The 27,775-nt window shown below is 44.1% G+C and overlaps 1 protein-coding gene across 6 annotated transcripts in view; it reads left to right on the top strand.

The window, feature by feature from the left end:
• Positions 1–1,841: 1,841 nt before the first annotated feature.
• LOC125722577 (G-protein coupled receptor family C group 5 member B-like) overlaps positions 1,842–27,775 on the top strand; it is a 392,822-nt gene continuing 366,888 nt past the window's right edge. For 2 of the 6 annotated variants that reach the window (XM_048998747.1, XM_048998746.1), the window contains exons 1-2: positions 1,842–2,639; positions 3,240–5,123. In XM_048998747.1, the coding sequence (XP_048854704.1) occupies positions 4,169–5,080 (912 nt within the window). In that variant the 5' untranslated portion in view covers positions 1,842–2,639; positions 3,240–4,168 and the 3' untranslated portion in view covers positions 5,081–5,123. Of the gene's footprint in view, positions 2,640–2,727; positions 5,124–5,419; positions 5,479–27,775 lie in introns of those variants that run through there. The other 4 variants (XM_048998743.1, XM_048998745.1, XM_048998748.1 and 1 more) reach the window with 4 other exon arrangements.

The raw sequence follows: 27,775 nt of genomic DNA, 5'->3' as shown, positions 1-27,775 counted from the left end.
TGATGATATGTGTGTGTGTGGGGTGTGAGGGATGGGCGTGATAGGTAATAGTTAATTAAGTGGCTACACCTGGGTTGTGAGGGATCTGTGGTGGGAGAGGGAGTGGGAGGCGCGTTAGGGAGATATGGTCTGGTAGGCACCGTACGGGTGGGGTCCGGGAGGGAGGTGCCGCTCGTATGCTGTTTAGGGTTGCCGGCTGTGAAGCCAGAGAGTGGGCGGTAGGGACAGTTCCCGGTGCGGTAGGGCGAGGACAGTCAGGACAGTGGGGGTAGGAGGCTATGACCACTGCTTAGACGGGGTGGTTGATAGACGGGAGTAGCGGCACCCTCATAGGGACGGATTGGCGGTGGGGGGGTGGGATTGGAATTCCCTTTCCGTGGGACGTTCTAGGTGACGGACCGGTGTGATTGTTCCTTCCCCGGGGGAGGGTCCTGATCCCTGGGAGGGGAAGGGGTGTTCTGTTTTAACTATGTCTTTATGGTATGTGTGTTCTGTGTGTTTTAAATGCGCAGTGTAACCGCTTAGGGTCGGGACAGGACTATATACAGTAGGCGGTTCTGGTCCCGTAAGGCTTGCATGTGCACGACGTGTGGGGATTACTGTGCATTGCAGTGATATTGGTGTGCCGTGCCCTAATGGGGATGTTGTGTGGTGCGGGATTTACTGTGTGGTAGCGTGGGTTAACACACGCTTAAAAAGGGGTGGTGTGCTACGGGGAGAAAGCGGGACCGAACTCTTTGTGATTCCAGATCCAACCCGACGGGTCGCTGCATGAATTGTACTGAATAAAAGTATCTTTGTAATTGTAGCTGCAGTCTGGTGGTGATCTGTTCTCCTTTCACAGCCTCTGACGCTAGTTTGGGTTCGTTACACTGGTGGCAGCGGTGGGATCATTTCTTTCCTTTGTGGTTTTTCCGTTTAGAAACCTAGAATTAGCTTTAACATGTCGGAGGCGGAGGATAGTGTACAATCTCCTAATTATGAGGTCGCTGATTGTTCTGTTACGTCTAGAGAGTGTTTTCTCAATCTCCCGGTGGCCCCGCCTGCTCACCCAATATTTATACCGGAAACTTTTAATGGTGTGGGGCGTGAGTGGTCTGACTGGTCGGAATAATTTGATCTGGCGGCTGAGGTAAACAGGTGAGATGAGTTTCTGAATATTAAGTTTATATCTTTGCTATTGTCTGGCCGTGCTATAGGGAGATGCTAACTACATCAAAAACCAAATGAATTAAAAAACGTGGAAAATAACGTTGAAATAATATTTTTAACGATGTCGCTGCGATATCGCTATTTGTAAAAAAAAGAAAAAAAAAAGAAAAAAATAGTTACTGGAAAAGCTACAGCGTTTTAAAAGTATTTGCTCTACCGATAAGCTACTGAAAGAAGTAAAGTTAGTAGCGTCGTTCATTTTAGTTAGCTACCCCACAACACTGGACATAAAAATAACTGAACAATGTTAACATTTTCATAATTTAAGCCCTCTCAACAGAAGCACTTTAATGAGAATATTTGAAAAATTAACTGATAACTGTCATGCCCGGCTCGTCCGCTCCTCCTGTGTGCCACGCCCCCTGATTACCCACGTGTTTTCTCCCGATTGTACCCAGCTGTATCTAGTTTATTTGCTCAGTCCTGTGTATTTCAGTCCGTGTCTTACCCGAGTCCTTTGTCCGTCATTGATGTTTCCTGATGTCTGTTGCCGTCCAGTGTTCCCTGCCCCGGATATCCTTATTAAAACCCCGTTTTCCCGTATCCCGCTTGCCTGCCTGCTCCTTACCCGCACGATCGCCGCTTATCTCCGGCGTGATCGTGACAGATAACATATCAGTTATCTATATTTTTAAAATTTACTTTGTTAGAAAGGCTCTTGTGTCTTTAAGAAACGGCGGTGCGTGCAAAGGACTATGGGTGCACGCAGGACTAGAGCGCGGGAGAGCCGGAGAGATAGGTAGCAAGTCAGCGAGCGGTAACTTATAATTAGTTAACTTAGTTGTTCCTGAAAGTAATAAACTCCGTGGGTTATGTATGCGTCACTGATGAACGTAAGTATTGAGTTTATTGAATAAGTTGTAATTATCGCTGACGAGTGTTTTGTTATACCTTAGGAAGGTATTTACGTTGATTTCCTATCCAATCATTCCCTTTACTTCGATTATGTATTGTGTTGGTGTGTTATGGTAATGGCTTTTGTAAGCATTGTAGTAATTGGTTTTCCGTTTATCTGTTATAGAACCATACATACATCCATTCATACGTACAGGAAATAAAACTCATAACAACCTCCGTCCATCTTGTCTACCCTGCATCGTAATTGATATCCCGCAGCGAGTACTACCCTCCTGCAGCAACTCGTACAGTTTTCCCAGGGGAGTGTGGCCCCCCTTTTCCACATACTTTGAAAACGGACTCAAATTAAGCCTATACGAAAAATTCAGAAGCCTATACAGTCTCAAATGAAGCCTGTTGCGTTTTTATACAATCGGCCTGGGATTCCGCTTAACGTCACGCCCGAAGCTCACACTTTGATTGCAAACGGGAAGAAACATAACTATTGTCACGTACATCGGCGGATGTCATCAATTAAGCCTGCATACTGGAGACTACAAAGGGACAGCACACGCAACGGGGGTTGCGAAGTATTGCCAATGTTTCATTGCTATATCGAGCGCTTGCTTGTCCAGTGTCATTCCCTCGTTCCTTACCTTGCCTGCCTTCCTTTCCCAGAGCAGCCCTCGTCCCTGAACCTCCCGTCCTGCCTTCCCTGCCAGCCCCAGGATCTCTCGTCTCCCCTTCCCTTCGTCTCCGTGTCCTGTGCCTGCCTGTTGGACTGCATCTCCCCGGCTACCGAATCTACCTTCTGTCCCCGACCATTCTTCTTGCCTGGCCCATTGAAAGCCTGTTCCCTGCTCGATCTAATAAAGATCGCTCTGTTCCGCATTCCTGGGTCCGCGTTTCCCTGCCGAGGGTGTCCTAACAATTATGTCTCCAGTAATAATTTTCTGCTAATAGCATTAATTCTCTTATTTCGGTATCGTTGTACTGCATGTACATGTTATCACCATCAAAGAAAAAAACGCGTTATGACTTATCAGTCATTATTATTGTTTTTGTCGTTTATTTAATCGTGTAGCAATACTGCCACTTGTCATATTATTCATTGCGTATTTATATAATATTAACCAATGACCAATCTCTGTATCTTACTAGCATCTTTTGCGCATTTGTCTTTGTATCAGCCGTAGCGGTCTGCAGGGGGAATCGCAGAAGCTGGAGTTTCTTAGAGCACTGCATGGGTTTGGACAAACATTAGGTATTGGTAATATTACTGGACAAAAATATATCGTTATTGGTGTCCACCAAAGTTTCCAGCACTAGCTACAAGAAATGAGATTGAATGCATTTGCTCGTTTTTATTTGTATTTATTTTTTTAAAAGTTTCTTACATTATATCCGTGCTTTTTAAAGGTTATATCTCAATTTTTCAAAAGTAAACACAAAAAGGATGACACTTAATGCCCCCTCCCTGCCCCCACCCTATTTAGAACGTTAGGCGTTCCATTACGTAAAAATGTAGTACTACGTCATGATGCACCGCTTATAAATGATCTGTTTGATAAGGGAGAATCAAACACAAACGATTCGTGAGTGCATCGTACGTGTTGTAAGAGCAAGTGAAGCTGAAAGACATTGACAGTTAAGGTAAGGCCTCCCCTTCAAAATGTATACTTCACTTAGATCAAAGGTATTAAACTAAAAAAAACGCTGTGAGATGCTAAACTACCGACCGCAAAACGTGCAGACTGGTGGGTGTCAATTGCGCTGGAATGACATTACATGGTTTTAATTTTTCTCTGATATCGGCCGGCCAGATACAGTAATTTGTTTGAGACCCCTGAATTTAAATAATAATTAATTTTTATAACGATGGTGGCCTATATAATGTGCCGATTTACTTGTGAAGTTGTTCAGCTGGTTGACATGGCATTGATTACTGCTTTTTAAGAAAGTGCATGTAGTCTCACACTGCAGAAGTCCATTGCTCAGTTGTCAGCATGCTCAGCGTGTCGCCTGTGATGTGTCCTGCACAGCAGCAGGCTACATTGCGTTTAATGGACTAATACTTCTTCAACCCATTAAATGATTCCTTTCTCTCTCCCTGCCAGTGATGGCACCCTCTATCAATCTCTTCACCTTCCTCGTCCTGTCCCTGGTGGGGGGCAGCTCTTCATGGGACGAAGCTTCTCCTTGCGGATCCGGCTCCATCCTGACAAGGCCCTACACGGCCTTGTGTGAGCTGGATGCGGTGTGGGGCTTGGTGGTGGTGGTGGCGGCAGCGGCGGCGGCCCTCGCCTCGCTGATCCTGCTCCTGGTGGTACTGTGTCGCCTGCGGAAGATCACAGAGGCTGAGGAGCGCAGCGGGGTGGCGCCGCTACTCCTGCTGCTCGCAGCCATATTTGGGCTTTGTGGCCTCAGCCTGGGATACATCGCTGAGCAGCAAGAGAGCCTCTGCTTCGCCCGGCGTGTCCTGAGGGGGGTGTTGCTTGCTATCTGCAACACATGCCTCGTGTTTCATGGTCTGCGACTGCGCCGGTTGGGACAAGGTGCTCATAGCCCCAGCACAGGTCAACTGATGGGGCTGGCGGTGGCCTTGGCCGTGTTGGATCCGGAGTGGATCCTTCTAGCCACGATGTCCACGTGCCAGCCAGCCTGTGAATACCAGCCGCTGGACTTTGCGCTGGCCACCACTTATGTGCTGGTCCTGCTCCTGGCAGCACTGGTGGGGGCGGCCTGCAGTCTGTGGAGGCAGCAGCCACGGTGGAGGTGCAGGACCATGTGGCTGCTCATCACCTGCCTGGCCTCAGTCCTGCTGTGGGTGGCCTGGATCACCTTCTGCCTGTATGGCAACGCGGCGCTTGGCCTGCCCCCAACATGGGACAACCGGGTACAGGCAGTGGTGCTGCTGGCACAAGCATGGCTGCTCATACTGCTGCACGCTGCTCCTGAGGTCCACGCCACCTTACGGCCCCCATCCCGCATGAGAGAGGCCAATTTAGAGGAGGGCCTTTCTCACCTGTAGTTTGGAGCAAACCGGGACTTCGTGTTCAGTGACAACAACTCAGGTATGGTACTTTGTTTTTGCTTCTTTGACCTACTCTGTGACTCTGTGTGTACTTGAGAGAGAGCATAGCCCTCGCTCTTTCCTCACACGGAGCCCCTACTGGAAGTCTGTGGAACAGCAGCATATAAGCAAGGTCTATGGACCTTTCCCTGTAACTCAGATCTCACTTGAGCAGAGCTTAGGTACCATGGCTGCATGTGCCCCCCCCCCCCCCAACAATCCCAAAAAAAAAGTGAAGTATGACTACTGCACTGCTGAAGGATGTTTACATGATCAATATCTGTCTCTCTCCTGCAGGTGTCCTCCCCAGCCCCCAGGAAACATTACATTTTAAATAAATAATATATATATCATCATCACTGGAAGTGGTGTGTTTTTTTAGGGTTAAAAAGTTGAGAAACATTCAATGGTCATCATCATACCATATATCAGTAGCCCAGCCACTGGTCAGTTCCTTCACTCTACTGTTACAGACTTTCATGAAAACATTTTTTAAATGTGGGTGTTTTACCTGTATGATATGCTTGCCTTTTGTACTGGACATAAAATAGAATTAAATTTTTACATTATATTACTCATACAACAGGCGCAGTGCAGTGGTTAGCACTGGTGCAGGTGCACCAACAGGTGGTGCAGTGGTTAGCACTGTTGCCTCACACCTCTGGGACCCGGGTTCAAATCTCCGCCTGGGTCACATGTGTGTGGAGTTTGCATGTTCTCCCCATGTCATCGTGGGGTTTCCTCTGGGTACTCCGGTTCCCCCCACAGTCCAAAAACATGCTGAGGCTAATTGGAGTTGGTAAATTGCCCATAGGTGTGCATGTGTGAGTGAATGGTGTGTGAGTGTGCCCTGCGATGGGCTGGTCCCACATCCTGGGTTGTTCCTTGCCTCGTGCCCATTGCTTCCGGGATAGGCTCCAGACCCCCCGCGACCCAGTAGGATAAGCGGTTTGGAAAATGGATGGATGGATGGATGGATGGATTACTCATACAAACACACACATCTGAAGGTTCTCAACTCTAGGTTTATATCAAACACATTAAAGCCAAACAAATGCAAAAAGTCCATGTATCGTTTGTCCTTGGGTTTTCCAGTCCAAAACGAAATCAGGAAAACTAAACAACAGCAGCGTTTTTTGGTTTTTCTGTCAGAAGGGGAAAAAGCGAAAAGCAGAAAACAAAAAATCAGGCTTCATATTTTATCCTAAAATGTAGAAAATATTACAAAAATACACCATTCTAAGGGTGGGTGTTTCCAAGCTTATGACTGGGACTGTTAATGTTGTAAGATAAAGTTCACATTAGGCTGTATCTTACATCTCTGGTATCTGTTAGACCTGAATTTACTCATAGACAAGAAACAAAAAAAAGGTGATTTTACGGTTTTCCCATTTGGTTTTAAAACAGAAAAACAACAAATTTATTTTTGTATAGCGCGTTATCCCAACAATACATTGTCTCAAAGCGCTTTACAGCATCCCCACCCAAAGCCCCCAGTGAGTAAGACATAGGTGACAGTGGCAAGGAAAAACTCTCTAGAAGGAAGAAACCTTGGGAGGGACCAGACTCAAAGGGGGAGCCCAACCTCCAGGGGCCGGCAGGGAGAGTCAGATAGAAGAGATGGCTAAGTGCCAAGTCACATTGTCCAAATCATAGGATTTGAGGCACAACCGGGGAGCAGGGAGGTGATGACAAGCCCGTGCCGACTCTCCTTCCAATCGCCAGGCAACCAGAAGTAATTAGGCAGCGGGTCATACATGGAAGATGGCACAGGCAGAACGCGAGCTGGATGCAAGGACGTCATGGGTACATGTCACATGTAGCAGGGTGTGCTGAAAATCTTGATAGATTGAGGTCTCCAGGCAGCACACCCCAGGAGGAGTTGGGGAAATAAAATGTGCAATTAGTCAAAGTATAGGGGAGACTATAGGCAGTGCTAACAGTTAGGTGAGTGCAATATGAAGTGCAAAGTGCAAGCTCCGGCAGATATGGCAATGGCAGCATAAGTAGGAGGGAGAGGCAAGTGGGAATGCAGGCATGGGGAGTCCCTGAAATGTCAGCACTCCAGTTCCACAAGGGATGGTGAAGCTAGAGTGACAGCGCTGACAGTTCAGTTTATCTTACACCTCACACTGTAGGTCTGACTGGTGGCAGCGGTGGGATCATTTCTTTCCTTTGTGGTTTTTCCGTTTAGAAACCTAGAATTAGCTTTAACATGTCGGAGGCGGAGGACAGTGTACAATCTCCTAATTATGAGGGTGCTGATTGTCCTGTTATACGTGTAGAGAGTGTTTTCTCAATCTCCCAGTGCACCCCCCTGCTCACCCAATATTTATACCGGAAACTTTTAATGGTGTGGGGCGTGAGTGGTCTGACTGGTCGGAACAATTTTATCTGACGCCTGAGGTAAACAGGTGGGATGAGTCTCTGAAAATTAAGTTTATGTCTTTGCTGTTGTCTGGCCGTGCTAGAGAGATGTATAGTGGGATGCCGAGTGAGGCTAAAAGTAATTATGGGTTGTTAAAAGCGGCTATGGCAAGGTGTTTTGAACCTGGTGATAGTAGTGATTGGAATAGAGCTAGTTTTACCGCCCGTCGCCGCCTGCATAGCGAGACGGCAAGGGAATTTGGTAACGCCTTACGGAGATTAGCCGCTAGGGCTTTTCCCACGGCTGATCATCGGATTTGTGATCTGTTGGCAAGAGACCAGTTTATTACGCATTTTGCTACCGGTGATTTTCGGGTTAGCCTGTGTAGTGCCAAGCCTAATACGCTGGAAGATGTCATTGAACTTGCTTCTGAAATGGAGTTGCTGAGAAGTTTGGAGCAGACTTCTTTGCCACCTGACGTTAAAGTGAGGGGAGTGGTGGAGCATAAATTAGAAAGGGATGAACAAATGGAGGTGTTGTTGGGGGTGGTAGAGGAGTTAAGGCAGGAGGTAAAATCGCTTCGTACCACGGTGTCTAAGATGCAAGAGGGGATGAAAAGCTTTCTAAGTAAATATGGGGTGGTGTTGGATTTTGGTAGGAAGGAGTGTCGGGTTATGGGTCAATTATTACCTCTCCTTGTGCCAGCAGATGTGGACAAGCCTCGGGTCGTCATGGTTCCAGAAGATACTGTAATCCCCCCCCCCCTCGAAGTGAGGCAATCATTGCTGGTAAGGTGGAGAATACAGGTGGGGCTGCTTTTGAGGGTATGTTGGAGCCCTTGGATTCGGCATCTAACCAGTGTAATATAATGATGGGGGGATGAGGGTAGGTACCTTGCATACGGGTATTGAGGTGAGTCGGAAAGCAGAGAATGTAGACCTGGGTGAGGATGAGGAGGATTCTGTTGTGCCCTGGACAGTCGATAGGCTTGTAACATATTTTGATTGCACCAGAAGGGGTTTGCCTCATCTGATATGACTGGTATTTATACCGCGTTGCAGAAGAATTTGTCTGTATTTAGTGCCGGAGAGGGAGATTTGGGGAGAACTCGCCTGATGTTGTATAACATTGATACTGGTGAGGCGAAGCCGGTAAAGTTGCCTCCCCGCCGTGTCCCCCTCCATTTGCAGGAGGAAGTATCTGGTCACTTAAAGCAGATGCTGGAGAATAACATCATTCAGCCCTCGAATAGCCCTTGGGCAGCGCCGGTGGTTCTGGTACGGAAGCGAGATGGTGGCCTTCGGTTTTGCGTTGATTATCGCAAATTGAATGATGTTACCCGTAAAGACACGTACCCCTTACCCCGAATTGATGATGCGTTGGGTAGTTTGAGCAAGGCTTGCTGGTTTTCTACATTGGATTTAGCCAGTGGGTACTGGCAAGTCGAGGTGGATCCAAAAGATAAGCATAAGACGGCGTTTATCACTCGTCAGGCCTTTTCCAATTTAATGTGCTGAGTTTTGGCCTGTGTAACAGTCTGAGAACTTTTCAGCGTCTCATGGATTTAGAGTTGGCGAGTCTTCAGTGGACTACTTGTTTGGTGTACTTAGACGATACAATAATATTTGGCCGTACCTTTCAAGAACATCTGGACCATGTGGATGAGGTTATAACGAAATTGCGTCAGGCTAATCTGAAGGTTAAACTGGCGAACTGTCACTTGTTTGCCACAGAAGTGCAGTATTTGTATCATATAATATCGGCTAGGGGTGTGAAAGCTGAGTGGCCGGTGCCTAAAAATCAGACAGAGGGGAGGAGTTTTGTGGGCCTTGCCTCTTATTATAGGAGGTTTATTCGGGGTTTTGCTGAACTTGCTCGTCCTCTGCTCCAGCTGACCGAGAAGGGCAGACGGTTTACATGGACAGAAGCTTGTCAGGCAGCATTTGAACAGCTCAAACTTAGTTTGATGTCTGTACCAGTCCTGTCTTACCCCGACCCTGATAAAACCTTTATATTAGATACGGATGCGAGTGATGCAGGTATTGGGGCAGTATTGTCCCAGGTAGAAGGGGGACGGGAACAGGTGATAGCATATGCTAGTAGGGCTTTGACTAAACAAGAAAGGAAATATGCAACAACCAAGAAGGAGTTAAGTATGGTTACCTTCATAAAACATTTTAATTACTACTTGTTGGGGAAGGAGTTCGTCTTACGGACAGATCATAACTCCTTAAGATGGTTGCATAATTTCCAAGGTTTAGAGGGGCAGTTGGCTAGGTGGGTGGAGCAGCTGGCCAGCTTCCAATATAAGAGAGTGCATCGGCCGGGTCGGGGACACGCTAATGCGGATGCCCTCTCTAGAGTGCCCGCTTTTCTGCCAGTAACCTCAGACTCACCGCCAGCTACCCAGGAAAAAGGGGGAGAGGTGATATGTGCTGTGAGAGAGGTGTGTCAGGAGGCAGTGGCATGTCAGGAGGAGTGTGATGAGCTGGGGCAGGATCAGCAAGGAGATGCTGAGCTGCGGGAGATTTTTCCTTTAAAGGAAGGGAGGGAGGGCAGGTAGTCAGCCTCCAAATGAGTTGTGGAAATATGCATCAGTGTGGGATCAGTTGCAGGGTTCTAGGTTGGTACGATATCCACCTTTGCATTCTGATGCAGCAAACCAAGTCCAGGTTGTTATCGACAAGTCTTTGGTGCCAGAAATTTTGAGGCAGTTGCATGATGCTACCACTAGGGGTCATTTGGGAATACAAAAGTTGCAAGCAAAGGTGAAAGATCGCTATTATTGGCTGGGATGGTTTGGGGATGTTAAGCACTTGTGTCGGGAGTGTGTGGATTGTGGTTCCCGGAAAGTGGTGGGGAAACAGGGAGGTGCCCCGCTGCAGTCTGTTGTAACCGCTAGGCCATATGAACGGGTAGCATTGGACATTTTAGGGCCATTACCGGTAACTCCAGGGATGAATATGTACATTGTGGTCATTGGGGATTATTTCTCAAAATGGACTGAGGCATTCCCTCTCCCTAATCAGGAAGCTTCCACTGTGGCCCAGGTCTTGGCGGAGCAGTGGGTCTGTCGCTTGGGGGCCCCTCGCTCTATCCATACAGATCAGGGCCGAAATTTTGAATCAAATCTATTCAACGAGGTGTGTCAATTGTTGAACATTCAAAAGACTAAGACATCAGCTTATCACCCCCAGTCAGATGGGATGATTGAGAGGTTTAACAGGACATTGTTGGCAATGTTGTCTCTCTTTGTGGAGTAAAATCAGTCCAATTGGGATGTTTTGTTGCCTTGTGTGATGATGGCTTACAGGAGTAGTATTCACTCTAGTACTGGGGCTACACCGTACAAGGTTGTTTTTGGGCAAGAGATAGTGTTGCCAGTGGATGTTATGTTGAATCTCAACGAGGGGGAAAGATTTTCCTTTGTAACGGAATATGTGGCCAGACTAGGGGACATATTGTCCACAGTGGTGGGAGCAGTGAAATGTCATCAGGCAAGAGCTTCGGGTAAGCAGAAGCAAGCATATGACTTTAGAGCGCAAGTCCAGTACTATTCAGAGGGGAACTGGTATGGGTTTGGAGGAAGGCTAGAAGACGGGGGTTATGTCCAAAGTTACAGAGGAGGTTTAAGGGTCCATATAAGGTGGTGGAAAGGGCAACGGAGGTATTGTATCGAGTGGTACCAGTGGAAGGGGGAAGTGAGGAGGTGGTGCATTTTAATCGACTTAAACCATTTCTCTCTACTGTAACAGAGGCTGCCAATCAGGAGGGCAGAGACCAAGTGATGCCTGTTGGTACCCTGCCTGAGCTAAAAGATTCCCCCCCTGGTGGTGGCTATCCGCAACCACGGCCCTTAGTAGAAAAGGGTGGCGAGATGGAGGAGGGGGTGCCAGGGCTAGAAGTGTGGGCAATGGCAGCGAATCGGCCAGAAGAGGCAAGTGCAATTGGACCAGGGCAGCAGGGGGAAGGGGTCCAGCATACCTGAACCTGGCGGAGCCGAGCTCGTAAGGTCCCTCCAGAGCCACACAGCGATGGGCCTGCTGCTATGCATGGGGCCAAGGAACAAGAACGGAGGGAAGGGGCTCCAGTTCAGAAGACTCGTCTGGGACGTCAGAGGAGGCCACCAACATGGTCCAAGGACTATGAAATGTTGTGACTCAAGGACGAGTCTGCCCTAAGGGTGGGGGGAGTGTAATGATGATGTATGGGGGTGAGGGATGGGCGTGGAAGGTAATAGTTAATTAAGTGGCTACACCTGGGTTGTGAGGGATCTGGGGTTAAGAGAGGGAGTAGGAGGCGCGTTAAGGAGATTTGGTCTGGTAGGCACCGTACGGGTGGGGTCCGGGAGGGAGGTGCCGCTCGTATGCCGTTTAGGGCTGCCGGCTGTGAAGCCAGAGAGTGGGCTGTAGGGACAGTTCCCGGTGCGGTAGGGCGAGGGCAGTCAGGACAGTGGGGGTAGGAGGCTATGACCACTGCTTAGACGGGGTGGTTGATAGACGGGAGTAGCGGCACCCTCATAGGGACGGATTGGGGGGGGGGGGGAATTCCCTTTCCGTGGGACGTTCTAGGTGACGGACCGGTGTGATTATTCCTTCCCCGGGGGAGAGTCCTGATCCCTGGGAGGGGAAGGGGTGTTCTGTTTTAACTATGTCTTTATGGTATGTGTGTTCTGTGTGTTTTAAATGCGCAGTGTAACCGCTTAGGGTCGGGACAGGACTATATACAGTAGGCGGTTCTGGTCCCGTAACGCTTGCCTGTGCCCGAAGTGGGGGGATTACTGTGTATTGCAGTGCTATTGGTGTGCCGTGCCCTTATAGGGATGTTGTGTGGTGCGGGATTTACTGTGTGGTAGCGTGGGTTAACACACGCTTAAAAAGGGGTGGTGTGCTACGGGGAGAAAGCGGGACCGAACTCTTTGTGAATCCAGATCCGACCCGATGGGTCGCTGCATGAATTGTACTGAATAAAATTATCTTTGTAATTGTAGCTGCAGTCTGGTGGTGATATGTTCTCTGTTTACAGCCTCTGACGCTACTGTAGTTTGGGTTCGTTACAATATCAGTTCGATGACTCGCATATTCCCTATAATATAGGGTCTATATTTTCTAATTTTAAGTTTATTTAATGTTTATAACCTTAGATCTATGCAAACCATTTCGTATATATCCAACAACACAGTACAATTATGGTGGTCATCTGGTTTATGACAGTAAAACAATGTAGATTTTATGTACACTGAATGTAAAATTAAAGTTAATGAAAGCAAAATTATTGAAAACAGCTGTTGTGCCTTCGATTTACTAAAACACATGTGGGTGCAATAAAACCATTAAAATTTTACAGATAAAGCATATGACCATAAGTTTAATTTCTGTAAAAATACAGAAAAGAAATTGACCAGTTTCACTGAAGGGGTTTCTTTTATTTTACAAACTGTGCGTAAAAATATGTTTATGCAATGTGGTTTTGATAAACCTTTACTGTCATTTAACATAAGAGGAAAAAAATAATTATACTGTAGTCAAAATGGCTGATATAAAATGGTTTAAAACTGAAAAAAAATTGCCTTTTTTTACAGTGTATACTTCCAGTCAGAAGGTACCACACCGGCAGATACGGATTTCTGAAATAGCAAAGATAAAGGTCGACGAATAATATCCCTCATCTCTTTTAAAACAAGAGGTAAGATGCTGTTATGATATCCTGTCTAGGGTTGGAGTGTAACAGTATTCACAGGAAAGGGGAATGGGATAAAGGGACAAACAGGATGAGGGCAACAAGGGAACACCAGTGGGCAAAGGGATATTTTTTGTATTTTCATTTTTTTTTCATGTATAATGACACTGAACAAATAACCCAGTGCAAAAGACTTTGGGAGTGACCACAGCCAAAATAACAAACAAAATCCCCAACTATCAAGTGCGACCCACAGCTAATCTCACCTAAGTGCAAAAGAAAAGGAAACCAAAAGACAAACACTCCACCTCACTCCCTAACCAAATAAACAGAGTCCAACACACACTTGCAAAACAAAACAGCAGTCACTCCCTATGCAGCAATACAATCACACATACATAACTTACACACAAGTCAAAGCAACAAGGGGGCTAGTGAAGACGTACACCAAAGAAAACCAAGCGGGGAGACAGCAAGCCAAACTGAGGTCGCGGGGGGGACCGGAGCCTGTCCTTGGAACAACAGGCGTAGGCAGGAACCAACCCTGGGCAGGAGTCAACACTCTGCAGGGCGCAAAAACTCACAACTCAGATTTGCCAATTAACCTACCCTGCGCACTTTTGGACTGTGGGAGGAAACCGGAGCCCCTGCTGGAAGTCTTTCCCCATTCACCAGATTATATTGCCAGAAGACTGAAAATTAGATATCAAATACTAGAGTGACATAAAAACAAAAAACAAATTTGCTTGTAATGAGACGCAAAACAGAAGATTATCTCTTTTTATATTTTGAGAAAACATTTTAACATTTATCCAACCGGTCAAATGGTTTAATACTTCAAACAGCAGCATTTCTAAACTCATTCCTCAGCCCACCAGACAGCTCCACGTTTTTGCTCTGTCCCAGATCCCTGCATGCATGAACCAAACAGTCACCTTTTACTGCTGTGCTGAGAGCTTGGACAGAGCAAAACTGTGGATCTTTGCAGTGGGGTCCAAGGACTGGGTTGGGAAACCCTGGCATAGAGGAGACTGCAGTGAGAGCCAAGAAAAAAAGAGATTAGAGAGGAAGGTAAAATGCTTCCATTAGCATGGCAAATAAGCTGCAAGTACAGACCCTGTGCTTCCATTACAAACAAAAAGCCTGTATGACCCTCCTAAACACACAAGTCAGATTAACTTAACCAGGGGAAATAAGCATAAAACTTGGCAAAGACTAGACTATGAAAAGGGAAGGTGAACATCATACTTACAAGAACTTCTGCTAAAGCAAACGGACAAATCCCTTTTAACGGAATCAAGTTACTTAAAAAAAAATAATAATCCAAAAATAAATCAATAAAAATTAAGAAAAACACAATCATGCTTTGAACTAATACTGCAGTCAGTCCTAAATGTTCCCATGACATTCTTTTCGTCACGACGCACACTCGGTACATACTGCTTAAAAACCATTTATAATCCTTCATGTACCAGTCTATGATGGAGCACCCCAACCTGGGCCGCCCATCCAACATGGCAGATTTCTGCCCCCTGGCCCCAGAGACTAGCAGACCAACCTCTGGAAACAGGGAACCAGGGGGACATGGGCCGCTGACTGGATGGGCGGCTCCAGAATGAGGTGAAGCAGAAGGTAGACTCCACAGCAGAGGGCCGAGGAATGTAGACCAAAACCAGGGAACCTGAAGTGGCAAGAACACAAACCAGGACAGACATATAAAACCAAAGCAAACGCATCAGTGGCACAGCCCACCAGCTTGTGAAAGATGGCTACCTGGCATCATGAATCCCTTAATCACAAACCTTTGTGATGGCAACTTTGCCACCCAGGACTGATCCCTCCTAAAGACCTCAAGTTTCAATGCAAGGTTTCTGAAATGTTTTGAAACATTAGTCCATGTGACTGCTGTGGTATTGTTCCAGGCAGGGAAAACAACTTAGGAGAAAATTTCCGTGCATGTTGGGTGTTTGTGGTACTGTTGGGCTGAGGGGGTAATTGAGTGACTATTAACCTTTGAAATCCAATTATATTATTTAAACAGGTTAGTAGTTAGACAGTGTGATTTAGATGAGGATAAGGATGTTTTATTGTCATTACAAAACGTGTTCTACATGAAGGGAACAAAATGAGGCACTCAGATCCGGTGTATTAGAAATAATAAAATAGAAATAAAATCGAAAGAACAATACAATGAATAGTATGGCAACAATTAAAATAAAATAGAATAAAGACATTAAGATAAATTCCATTAGGAGAATTTAACCATGGATGTAAAGTGAGCAGGTGTGAGTGTAGCAGAGATTACTGAGGTCTGTGTGTAATAAAGTATATGTGACACTGGCTGAGGAAGCAGCAACGTGTGTGTGTGCAAAGTCACAGTAATAACCTGCAGCACTGAGGGATCTATTGCAGCGAAGCCCTGACATGTAACACTGGTGATGAATAGCAGTGTTAGATATAGGTATAGTGAGGTACTTATAATTATAGTAGGTGTAGGATCAAGGTCTGGATTAGATTTAGTTAGAAACATACAGGGCAAATCTAGATAACACATACACACACAGATTACATATAAATATAAATTTAGGGGCAGTGTGTAGCTCAGTGTGCTAAGCCTGTGATCAGAAAATAGCCCACTTTAGCCCAGCCTGGGCACATCTGTGGGTCCTTCAGCAAGGCCCCCAGCTCCCTGGGTGCCACTATGACTGGCTGCCCGTCATGGCCAGCTCACTCTGAGCAAGTTGGGGGAGGCAAAATGAAAATATCTTGATTGGAATCAATAAAAAGTATTAATTCTTTTCCTACGGTCTGAGCATTCGGTCAATCCAAGTACAGAGAGTGGTAATGTGGACAATGCTGCTTGCATTTCCGGCCCAGCAAAGCCTGCTGCTGCTCCACAGCTATATATATTCAGCACTGACCTTTTTCCATTCAGTGGTTGTTAAAATAACTTTGTGTAGCCTAGTAATGGTGTAGTGCAATATTCTTTGGTTTGTAATATAAGGGATTAAATAATATCTTCCAAGTGAGATACAGGCTCTCCACATTTTCAGTCAAAGGAGACCAGACAGCATGAAAGCTCTTCCTACATTTGCCTCTGCTGTATCTCAGATTTTCAAAAGGTAACATAGAAAACACATCTTTAACCTATTGTCTGAAGGCAGGGGGTCTGGAGGACTTCCACTTCATGAGAGTTGTTCTTCCACCCAGCAGAGAGGAGAAGGCTGTGGCTCTGGCCTGTGAGGCGGTGTATTGTTTTTCTGCGGGGAGATGTGAGCATCGGGTGAGACTCGACTCAAATGCAGCCGCTTTGAGAAAGACGTGGACTTTAAGGAAACACAGACTACACATGGAACAGCAATGACTGAGCTGGGGAACGCAGTGAGGGCAGGCATATTTATACACAGCACACTAATCAGCAACAAAACAGGGGTACAGGGTTAGGATGGAGAACTATAATGGGATACAGGAGAATTAGGAGGGTTACAAAGGGCCAGCAGCGACCCCTGCTGGCATTAGTGGGAGGAGACATGAAAAAATAAGAGATTGCAGATCATGACAGGAGCACCAAGCACAGCAACAGTGGGGTCATGCTCAATTATCACACCAAATATATGAGAAAACATTATGAAAATCTGTTCCTTTCCGGAATATTAAATGGAAGCATCATAGAGAGATAATTAACATGAGGCACCACAACCATTTTAGTAACATTAACTTTCCCCCTATAAGGATAATTTTAATGCTTTCCATTTGTCCATATTAAGTTTAATTTTGTTCAATGAGGGTTCAAAAATTCAGAATTATTATTTTGTCAATATATAAACTCAACAGATTTAAATTTCATGTTTATAGTTCAATTTTATGTTATATAAACAAAATAATTTTTAATACAGTGCATTTTTTTATTAATTCAACAGCACCCATGTTGAATCCACTTAAGTTTGGAAGGTGTATTGGAAGGTAACGCAGATATTTCTTAAGTGGGCATCCAGAGATATCGTCCCCCCCTCCAAGCACCCCTTTTCTCCACCAGTTCTGTATGGAGCTCAACAGGAGGAATGGAGAGGTAGAGAAAGGGGTTAGTCTCAAACATAATGTAATGCAAAATAAAGAGTAAATACAAGTGCCATGAAGCAGAATTGAGCTCCAGCAGGCCTCGACTTACAGTAAAGGAATTGTAAGGCAGACATGCTAACAAAACAGCTTTACATTCCCAATTCCAAACCATTAATGGGCAACCTTAGAGTGACGACGGCTAAAAAAAACCTTAGCTATAAGCAGGAATGAAACATTGTGAAAAGCCAAGACTCCACGTGAACATGTTCTCCCCTTGCAGAGTCAGATCACGCATTTGAAGTGTTCCCAAGTGTTTGTGTGTTTTAGGTTCCTGTTAGTGAGGGGTCCTTTGCCGTTCTGTCTGACATCCAACAGAAAGTCCACTGTGTCTCTGCAACTTAAGCTGAGTCAGTGTAAGTGTGTGGCTCAGTAGCTCAAGTATTTGGGCTTGTAATCCAAAATTTGCTGGTTTAAATCCAGCTTCAGATGGATAACTGTATGTTTATGGGCCATTGAGTTATGAAAAATAATCAATGTAGTGAATTACTATATTCTCAAATTACTTGTTGTACTTTTAAGAACAACACCATTTATTAAACAAACAAATCTGCATTGGCAGAATGAAGAATTAAAAATGAAAATAAACTATCATTTAAGAAACTGTGGAAAACTGAATTTACAATATTTGTAAATTGAAGGAAGAGTCCATTAACTTAAAACCGTTTTTTGGTGGATTCTTTTTTTTTACAGTGTATGACGCGCTTGAATTCACTGAGCTCAAGTGTATGTGAAAATTAATATATTTACATCTAGTATATTTCATGGCTTCACTGTATTTCCCTCTGGAATGATCAGTTTCATCTAACTGCTGATGTTAAAGGCAGAGCTGAAATTTAGTTTAGTCATGACCTCAAAATTTAATTGAGTAGGTATTCTGTACAACCAGACGGAACTGCTGGTTGGGCTGGTCATCACCTGCGTTTTCTAAGTGAGGTCTAAATGTAAAGTTTCAAATTGCACAATATATATTAATCTGTTTTTAATGTTTTTACAAAATATTTTTTATGTGTTTGCATCTTATATTTTGTATAATGTGCTTGTACATTTGATTCTTCCTTGATTTCGGTGTAATGAAGTGTAACTAGTGAAAAAGAGAGAAACGTTTGGGAAGCATTATTGAGCTGATTGTCCAGAGTCACTTGGGTGATAATTAAGGTCAATATAAATCACCTATTACCCACTGTAATCCTTTGTATTCCACCCGCACACTCTGTTAACAAAATAAGAGGGTTGAAGTTAAATCAGGTTAAAAAGGTAAATTTGATCCTCCCCCTATCGCGGAAGATGCGTTCCAAACCCATCAGCGATAGGTGAAAATCCACGATACAGAAGGAACATATAAATCTTTTTTGAAGTTTAAGCCTTAAAATACCCCTCCCACATGCTTTAAACACATGTAAACTCATTAAAACAGCACATATATCTGTATTTCGGGCTAAGGATATGAGTGACATAATAATAATAATAATAATAATAATAATAATTTTTAATATATATACACACACACAACTTTCTCTCTATATATGTAATGGAATATATAAAAATTAAAACATATATGGCTCTTACACATTCTTTTCATCCTTCTTCATGTAGCATACTGTTGATTCATTCAAACCATAATGGCGAACGCCGTCCGCATAACGCTTTCCTTCCCGAAGCACATCCAGAAGTTTTACCTTCTCCTGAATGGTCAACATCTTCCATCGTAGGGCTTAGAACAAAACGAAAACAATCGGACCACAAACAATGTACGGGATACGCAGAGAATTGTGAGGCGTCGGAGGAAAATCCGCGATATAGTGGGGGAATCGCTGTAATGTGAAATCTGCCAATCCTGGTTTTCAGCACCATGGACAGAAACCTGTCGTTTATAGGGACCTATTATGCCCATTTTCACTGTTAATAATTGGATTTTTATGGTCTGCTAGAATAGATTCACCCTTTTAATAGGTGATATCCTAGAATCCAATATATTATTGCAGGGCTGTTTTCATTTGATATTAACCAAACGTGATATATTTATTTTTACTTTTGATATCTCATCCTTTTCCCCTTATCTGATAAGAGCCGCTGTCCGCTGAGACAAGCTGGTGTGTTTTTACTGCTCACTGAAAAGTGGGTGGTGCGGACATTGTGTATTACATCACACTATGAGACAGTCATTGGTGGGCTCTGAGGGGGCGGTGTGACCAGAAAATCATCCATCAATCAATCCAGGATGGGGGGCCAGCCCATCGCAGGGCACACTCACACACCATTCACTCACACATGCTCTCCTACGGGCAATTTAGCAAGTCCAATTAGCCTCAGCATGTCTTTGGAATGTGGGGGGAAACCGAAGTACCCAGAGGAAACCCCACGACGACATGGGGAGAACATGCAAACTCCGCACACATGTGACCCATGCGGAGACTCGAACCTGGAACCCAGAGGTGTGAGGCAACAGTGCTAACCACTGTACCGCTCCTGAAAATCATGAACTATTTTAAATGTTGAAGTGTTTTTGAAATATTTATTTATTTTAAATATTTATTAAATCAAAACATTGGGCAGTATACATGTTATAGCTACTTATTAATGAATAAGCAATATAATAAGATTCAATTTTGCTTTCACTACTTAAAGCGCCAGAACAACGTATTTTAAAAATTCAACAGCAATATCTCTTACCAGAAATCATGAACAGGTTAAGAAAATCCACAGACTTCGTCGCGAGCAGTTTAATATACGAACTATTTCCTTCTACCCGACTCCACACACCAATAATTTCACTGCGCAGAAGATATCGCCAGGGAGCTCTTGCTCGTGTCTAATGCGCAATCTACAGCTGATATTTCCAAACCTGAACAACTCCCAGCAGAACTTTGATGAACAGATAGCATTAAGCCCCCTCTAAAATATCTTTTTATAGTTTTGGGGTGAACCTCCCATTTAAACGAAGTACATCGTGGTGCTCATGAATTTGAAAGCCTAGATGCCTCACCTAGCTTTTCCACAACGTGTCAGCAGCGCCACCATCTTGGAGCGATAATTAGACATAAACAAGCAACATGTCAGGGTGTAGATGGAAAGATCTTTTAGCCATAACTTCTTTACTAATTAACGCATTTATATCTTACAATTATGTAGAATAAATAAACAACCCCACCACTACTGCCCCCCCAATTTATGTAGTACTGCTCACAGTATTCTCAACAAAAACTAATGCTAGTATCCCGTCAGTGTCACAGGCTAGTAAACATGTTATGTATCTTATTTGACCGTACCGCAGATTTTTTTACCTGTGAAATGTGGTTCCCTGATTTCTAGTTTTAACATTCTTCATGTTGTTGCAGTTTCGAAAATAGTCGGTTCACTAAGTCATATCTATGAATCCTCTATTTCACAATTACCGTGCCAACATCGCGTATCGCCCAACGAGGCACACAGGGTTTCAAATCCATGGCGGTGCTGCCTACGCTACTACCAGTCACATGACACAGGAGCTACCGAATACCCGCCAATCGGGAGCCGGTTAGATCAACCACGCCCACCCGTCACATAGAGAAGAGTGAGGCGAAAGAAGCGAATCAGTTTAAAAAATGTCACCATTAACGCGGTATTTAGTAGTCTGGAGATATTTTACTTTAAGCAAAGCACAAAATAAAGTTGTAGTATTTGTAATAAAATTTGAAGATTAGCCATCCCCAAGGAGCTGACAGGAAAGCCAGGTACAGGTTTAGTCCTCTGTAGGAATTATTAGCTCAGGTAAATTTTTATATCTCCACCAATATGTTTTGAAATTAATTAACTTTTAATTAATTATTAATTAATGCTGATTATTAACCAATTGTTATGCCGAATGGTCGGCTCCTCCAAACTCAATTGCGAATCCCCGATATCTGTTAATGTGAGACTTAAATGGGATTCATTAATAACCAGTATCGCTTAATAACCTGGGTTAGTAGGCTCGTCCAGCGAGCTGCGTCACCAGGTAATGTAAACGATCGGTAGCGAAGCTCCCCTCACGGCCGATGAAAGAGAGTCTCGCGATATTTCAGGCGAGTTTAGAGGTTTCAGAGCGTAGTAGCCAGATCGCACAGAGGCAGGGACTATTGTGAGCACTCAATGACGGAGGCTGAAGTTGTGTAAAAAGACATGCATTTATTCCTACAACTAACATAAGACAGACATTACACCTAACAAACAATAAACATGAAATAACGGAATAGACACAAACGATGTAATCATGAAAATGCAATGACCAGATTTAAAATGATTAACCTGAAAAGGGAAAAACTGTTCTGCAAAGCAAGCAGTTTGTAAGGATTATAAACCTAAAGGAATATAGCAGGTGAATAGGACAGTTTAGGTTGTTAGAAAGGAAAGGAAGTTGGTTTACTTGGATGCAGGAAAGAAGGAGGTCTTTGCAGTTGGTTGCAGTGGCTGATGAGCTGATGGGTGATGGCTCTCAGGGAGGCGCGGTGTTTGCAGCAGTTGTTGGAGTGGAGTCCCTCCGGTTCTTTCTTCTGGTGAAGCTTGGGCTGAGTTGCAGTTCTTTGGGTCTTCACCGACGGGCTTTAAGAACGCTGCTTGTTTCTCCTTTTTCTTCTCTTTTTCTCCGCCTTTCTCCTCTTTGTTCTGAGGTGCCAGGTTTTATAGCATAAGGTTCGTGATTAGGAGTGACCAGGAATTTGAGTCCTGGACCAATGGCTGACCATCCATTTGGCGGGCTTCGGAAGGGGGTCGGTATCAGTCTTTTTGGGATTTATGACCAGACTGACTTCTCTGGTAATGGTGATTTTCATTAGGCTGGTGTAACTTTTGATACGTCCACTTTTGTGGTAACCACTGACCAGATTTGGAAACTGGAGTGATTTTCCTTCGGTTTGATACCAAACATGCCGTACCAGCCCAGCGGTTCACACCAAATACCATCTGTGATGATTAATTAATGATTACTTATATTATGCTATTATGTTATGTTCTATTACTCACACCAGTATATGGTACAGGTGGTTTAGGTTGTACCTCAACAGATATTACCCTTTATACAGACATTATATGACATATTCTCATGTCATAAGCACATCTTACCCTTAGATAGGCATGGTAGAATACAAAGATCAGATAAGGGTTGCCGAGGAATGTGGCAAAGAAAAAGGGGGGGGGAGAAGGTTTGTCAAACAAAGAAAAAGAATCTCCAAAAGTTAAGACACATTCGAACATAACCTGTACATATCTGTATATTAAGACTAGTAGTCAAGAGTAAATACATATACAGATATACAAAAGCCAAACTTAAAAGAAACTTTCTTTGGGGTGTTGGTCTGTTCGGTGAGTGGTATGTAAGGCAGGACGTCGGGGGATGGGGTTGTGTGCCAAGTCGAGGGGCCCCTGTCCCTGGGGATCCACTCTGCTATCTGTAGGTCGTTAAAGCTTTGGGCAATAAAAGTTGGAGTGCTGGCCTCCCTGGTTATCTATGTGTGTGGGGTCACAAACCCCCCTTTGGGGCCTAGGTCGATATGTGCCTTCTCGTACCAGGGTAGGCCTTGTCTCAGGCCACCTGGAATTTAAGCTTTGTGATATGTGCATGTGTGATCCTACACCTCCTTAATCAGCTTGTCGGTTACTAAATGTCGGCAAATAAGCTTGCCTTTTTCTGTGATTTTTTTTTCAGTTTAATTGACACTTAACAAAGTAATCTGAGACCTGAGATATAACATTAGCAACGATGGTCATTTTTTACACTCATGGATTTTAACATTGAGGACGTGTGTCACATGTCATTTTCACGTAGAGGGAGTTTAATTGTTTTTATCTGTGTCTGTGTGTCAACATATGTCTATTTAGTTATGTCACTGAAATGTATGATTAGTATTGACATTTCCGTAGACTACTATGTTTTAATAAAAATGTATGATCCTTTGGGAGTTGGGCAATAGAACGGAATTGTAAAGTATCAATAAGAAACACTATTAATGAAGTAGCCGCCCTATCCTTTTACTTTGTATGGAGTGTGCATACAAAACACAAATAATGCAGTTGTACTATTATGTATATAATTTAAAAGGTATACTTGCCAGCAAAAGATTGAGTTAATAAAATTAAATGAAAAGTATTAAGACCCCTTGTCATTCATAGTATTATATACTTCTTAATTTTACAAAGACTTTTTTTCTCTCATATATTTAAGTTTTTGAAGTTGATAATCTGGAAAACTGCTGCTTGGGATCAACTATCCATTCTTGACTCTTGGAATAGGAATTGAAGTCGAATCAAACAGCCTTACAGCACCCTCTTGTGACATACAGTAATATGGAAAACAGAACAATTACTAACTGAACGCAACATCCCCCCTTTACTTATGTATTCTTCTTCCTGCAGCAGCACTGTATTCTATAAAAGACACGCTGTCACGATCGCGGTCGGGCGAAGCGGCGATCGTGCGGGCAGGCGTGGAAATAGCAGGCAGACAGGTGAAGTCGGGGCAAAACCAGGGATTTAATGGGCGAACGAGGACTGGAAAACATAGCACACCTACAAACATCAATGACGGACAAGGGAAACCGGGGAGACCAGGACTTAAATACACAGGACTAATCAAAGTAACTAGACAAAGCTGGAGACGATCAGGGAAATACACGTGGGTAATCAGGGGGCGTGGCACACACGAGGAGCGGACGAGCCGGGCATGACACACGCCTTACCTGTAACATTTCTTCCTTTAAGGTCACTACACCCCAGACAAAACAATAATGTAAGTTCAACAAAACACATTGTGCTTGTGCCTTCCTGTAACTGCACAACCTTTTCACTATTAACTGCCTGTTTTGCTTCCAACAAAAATCAATTACAATTAGAAATGTTCCATTCACTGAGGACCACAGTAAGAGGATCTATGAACAACTGTTATATATTTTACACTGAATCTCTCTTTTCCTTTAAGGTATCTCTTTCTAACCAGAAAATCACGCTCAGAACATGCATTTCATTTCTTTGTTTAATTCTGTGAAGTTCCATAGTCCTTGAGCCGATGATGGTTTGTGTGCCCTGGCTGCACAGCTTCCAGTTCCTTAGGCCATTCCAAGCTCAAATGTTCCTTCAGGACCAGTCTTTGGCAGGGCTGGAAATTTGGGAAGTCCACTGGGTACTGAGGCCAAATGGGCAGCATGCCATGCTTTCCCGTCAGCCAGGATGGGTCTCGATGGGTGCAGAGAATTTCTGATGCCCTTTTTGCACATGCGCTGGTTTCCACAGCCGCACTCTGTGCCCTTCTCTGAATGAGGGAGTGCGAGCTCCCTGTCTTGCATCACAGTACTGTTTCATGCGAGATTGGCAAAGAAACACCCAGCAATGCACTTTATTATCATGTCCCTTAATTATCACTTATGCCCCTTCAGTATCAGGCCAAGTACAAACACTACACAAGCAGAGTATTCTGTGGGGAAAGATTAATGTCCTCAACTGCTGAGAGCAGCGTGCTGGTGATGCTCTGTGCTCATTACATCTGTGAGCTCATTACTCTCTGTAGTGCTTTTCAATACTGCATTGAGCAGCTGCCAGGATGTTATGCTGCCTCTGAGAATAACTGTTTGTTTAGAAGTAGAATAATTCAGAATAATTCAGAAGATGGATACAGATTTTCTCTTATTAAACAAGACACTGGCTCACTCATAATTGTCCAATAAAAGGTAAGGAGCATTCCTATTGAACAATCATGACTTCTAGCTTAAGTTAACTCCGCTAACTGAGAAATCCTGCTTAGTGGAACACCTCCCTGGTCAGAAGAGAACAACTACAACAACCAAGAGTCACTACCTGGCTTCTGGTTATTGTGCATTAGCTCACAGCTCAGACTGGGAGTCATTTCATAATGAATTGACTCCTCAAGACCAAGCCTTGCAGTGGACTGCAAAGCATCCAGGGACACTGCGCAGCACGTTAAAGGACAGCTCTTATGGAGTGACCACTAAACGTAAAAGTGGAAAAATAAATCATTTAAAAAATGTTAAATGAATAGTTAAGGAAGATGTAGCATTTGATTATGTCCATGCATTTTATAATCTATTCAGTACAAAATCATAGGGGAGTCACAATAGGACATACTGTAAGGAAGGGGAATATTCTGCCAAGAAGGTCAGTGCATCATAGGACTCACTGACAGACACAGACACACACAGGCACAAGGAAACAAGCAGCAGAACATGCATATCACATGCAGAGCTCAGCCATGATGTTAAGAGCACGACACCCTGAGCCAACAAGCCTGTAGGACCTAAGAACAAACTTAGATTTGGGTTTAAAGTTTTCTATCTGGGATTTTCTTGCTGTTGGTACTACAGCCAGACACACTACAGTCTGTAGTCATGATCCTCGTTCCCCAGTAAAATACTCTTATTTTCTTTCATGCGTACTTTGACAAAGACATCAGCTTAATACAATGCATAAGGCTCACAAGTTGAAACTTCAAGAATAGGCACAGACCATGACATCACCTTAAAACCAGCTTGGAAGGTGATGAAATTGTAACCTGGCTGTCTTCATCGCCTGATTTAATCCCCATCGTTAACTATGGGGCCTTAATGTAGCATAAGATTAACCACGATCACAAACATTACACTTCTCAGAGTGGCATCTGGGAGGTTGTCCTGCCTGCTTGTGAGTGTGTGTGTGTGTGTGTGTGTGTGTGTGTGTGTTTGTGTGTGTGTGTGTGAACTGATACCAGGCTCATGATGGTCATTGACAAGAAAGGGCATTAAACTTGGCAAAAGGGACCGCAAAGAATGGCAGATTGTTATTCTTTATATAAATTCAATAACTAACTAAGTCTTCTTTTATTATTGCTTCTCTTAAAAGAAAAGAGAGAAAAATCCATCAGTTTCTTTTGTTTTCGTTTGTGACTAATTTTCTCTAAAAAAGAATTTACTTTTAGCAAGACAAAACTTCTGAATTCATTTTCTCAGTCTGTCAGTTTGCACGGACACACACACACACACACACACACACACACACAGTCAAATGCATTCATAAATGTATATATATAGTCAGGAGTGGTACTTTCACCACGATATGTCACCCATGTCTTCAAGTAGTGAACCAGTTTTCAATACAATGGTTAAAAAGGCTCAAACCTTCAGTGCCTCGTTGTGCCATCTCTACCAGTGTTTTTTTTCAACAGGGAAAATACAAGTTGTATGCTGGCCTTAGAAGCACAACTTCAAAGAATAGCTGCCATGCTTCTGCCTAGCATGGCAGAGGGAGTAAAACGGTATGGGACTGCTTTGGTGCTGGTAAGGTGGGTGATTTACACAGAGTACAAGGTGCAATGAAACAGCAAGGTTACCGCTCTGTTTTACAACTCATGCCACCCCCTGTGGTCAGCACTTCTATCAAGCAGCAAGGCTGATTCAAAGCACACTGGTGAAAGATGAGGAATCCAGAGAACTGTCCTGCTTGACTGGCCTACAGAATCATCACATCTCCAGCCTATCAAGCTCATGTGAGACCAGCTTCACCGTGAGGTCAGAGAAAATACCAAGCCAGTCCCACCTCTGGGAATAGCAGGATTGAAATTTCCCCTAATATTGTCATAAACGGACAGCTCTAATGGCAAAGGACTGCAAAGCTGTAATTGCTGCCGATATATTTTTCATAAAGTTTGATTAATTGAAAATGAAGATGAAACTTATTGCAATATTTATTATATCACAAAGCAGAAGGCAGCAGGGAAAAGTAAAAAAAGAATCACCCCAGATGGGACTTAAAACCACGATATCCAGCTCAGAAAATCAGGGCCGTGGGCGTTTGGCCAGTGGGGCAACCGGCAGACCTGAGCTTATGACCGGGACACTTGACTCACAATGGAAGCTCAGCAAATTATAAGCAAGCCTGCAAAAGTGACATGAATGGATCTGTGTAATCTATGGTAAAATGCATCTTGGGGCCGAGACATTAACACTCACAGTCCATGAGAAGATGACATCAATCACTGGATCTCAGTCAAATGCGCTCATCGAATTTCCGCTATGCCTTTGGCATTTAATGTTTGTACTTAGCTGAAGAGCTAACTGCAAACATTACTTGAATGGGAAATAAAAAAAAAAAAAACATTTGCATTACAGCAATACGTCACACATGACTATGTAAGGGAATAGATGAAACCCTGAAATGCCGAACCTGAACAAGGTTTTCTGGATTACATTCATAATCCTTTGGATCATCGACGACTGTTCAGCAATAAAACCAATAGGTAATGGACACAATCCACTCACCTACAGTAGAGGGGAGCTTCTCCAACTGCAGTCGGCTATCACCTCAAGGCCGGCAGTTGCTCTTCCTCTGGAGTTTCGCCTGAGTAAAAGAGGTAGACGAGGAGGTGTACGCTCCAGGTTGAGGAGGCGACCCTTCAGACCACCGCTACACCCCATCATACTGGCCAATGTATGTTCACTCCAGAATAAAATGGACTTATTGCATGCCAAGTGTCGGGTGGAGCGGTATCACCT

Source organism: Brienomyrus brachyistius, unplaced genomic scaffold (assembly GCF_023856365.1).
Source record: "Brienomyrus brachyistius isolate T26 unplaced genomic scaffold, BBRACH_0.4 scaffold40, whole genome shotgun sequence".
Classification (NCBI taxonomy): Eukaryota; Metazoa; Chordata; class Actinopteri; order Osteoglossiformes; family Mormyridae; genus Brienomyrus; species Brienomyrus brachyistius.
The sequence above is the reverse complement of the archived record's forward strand: the minus strand, read 5'-3'. Positions and strand labels throughout refer to the sequence as shown.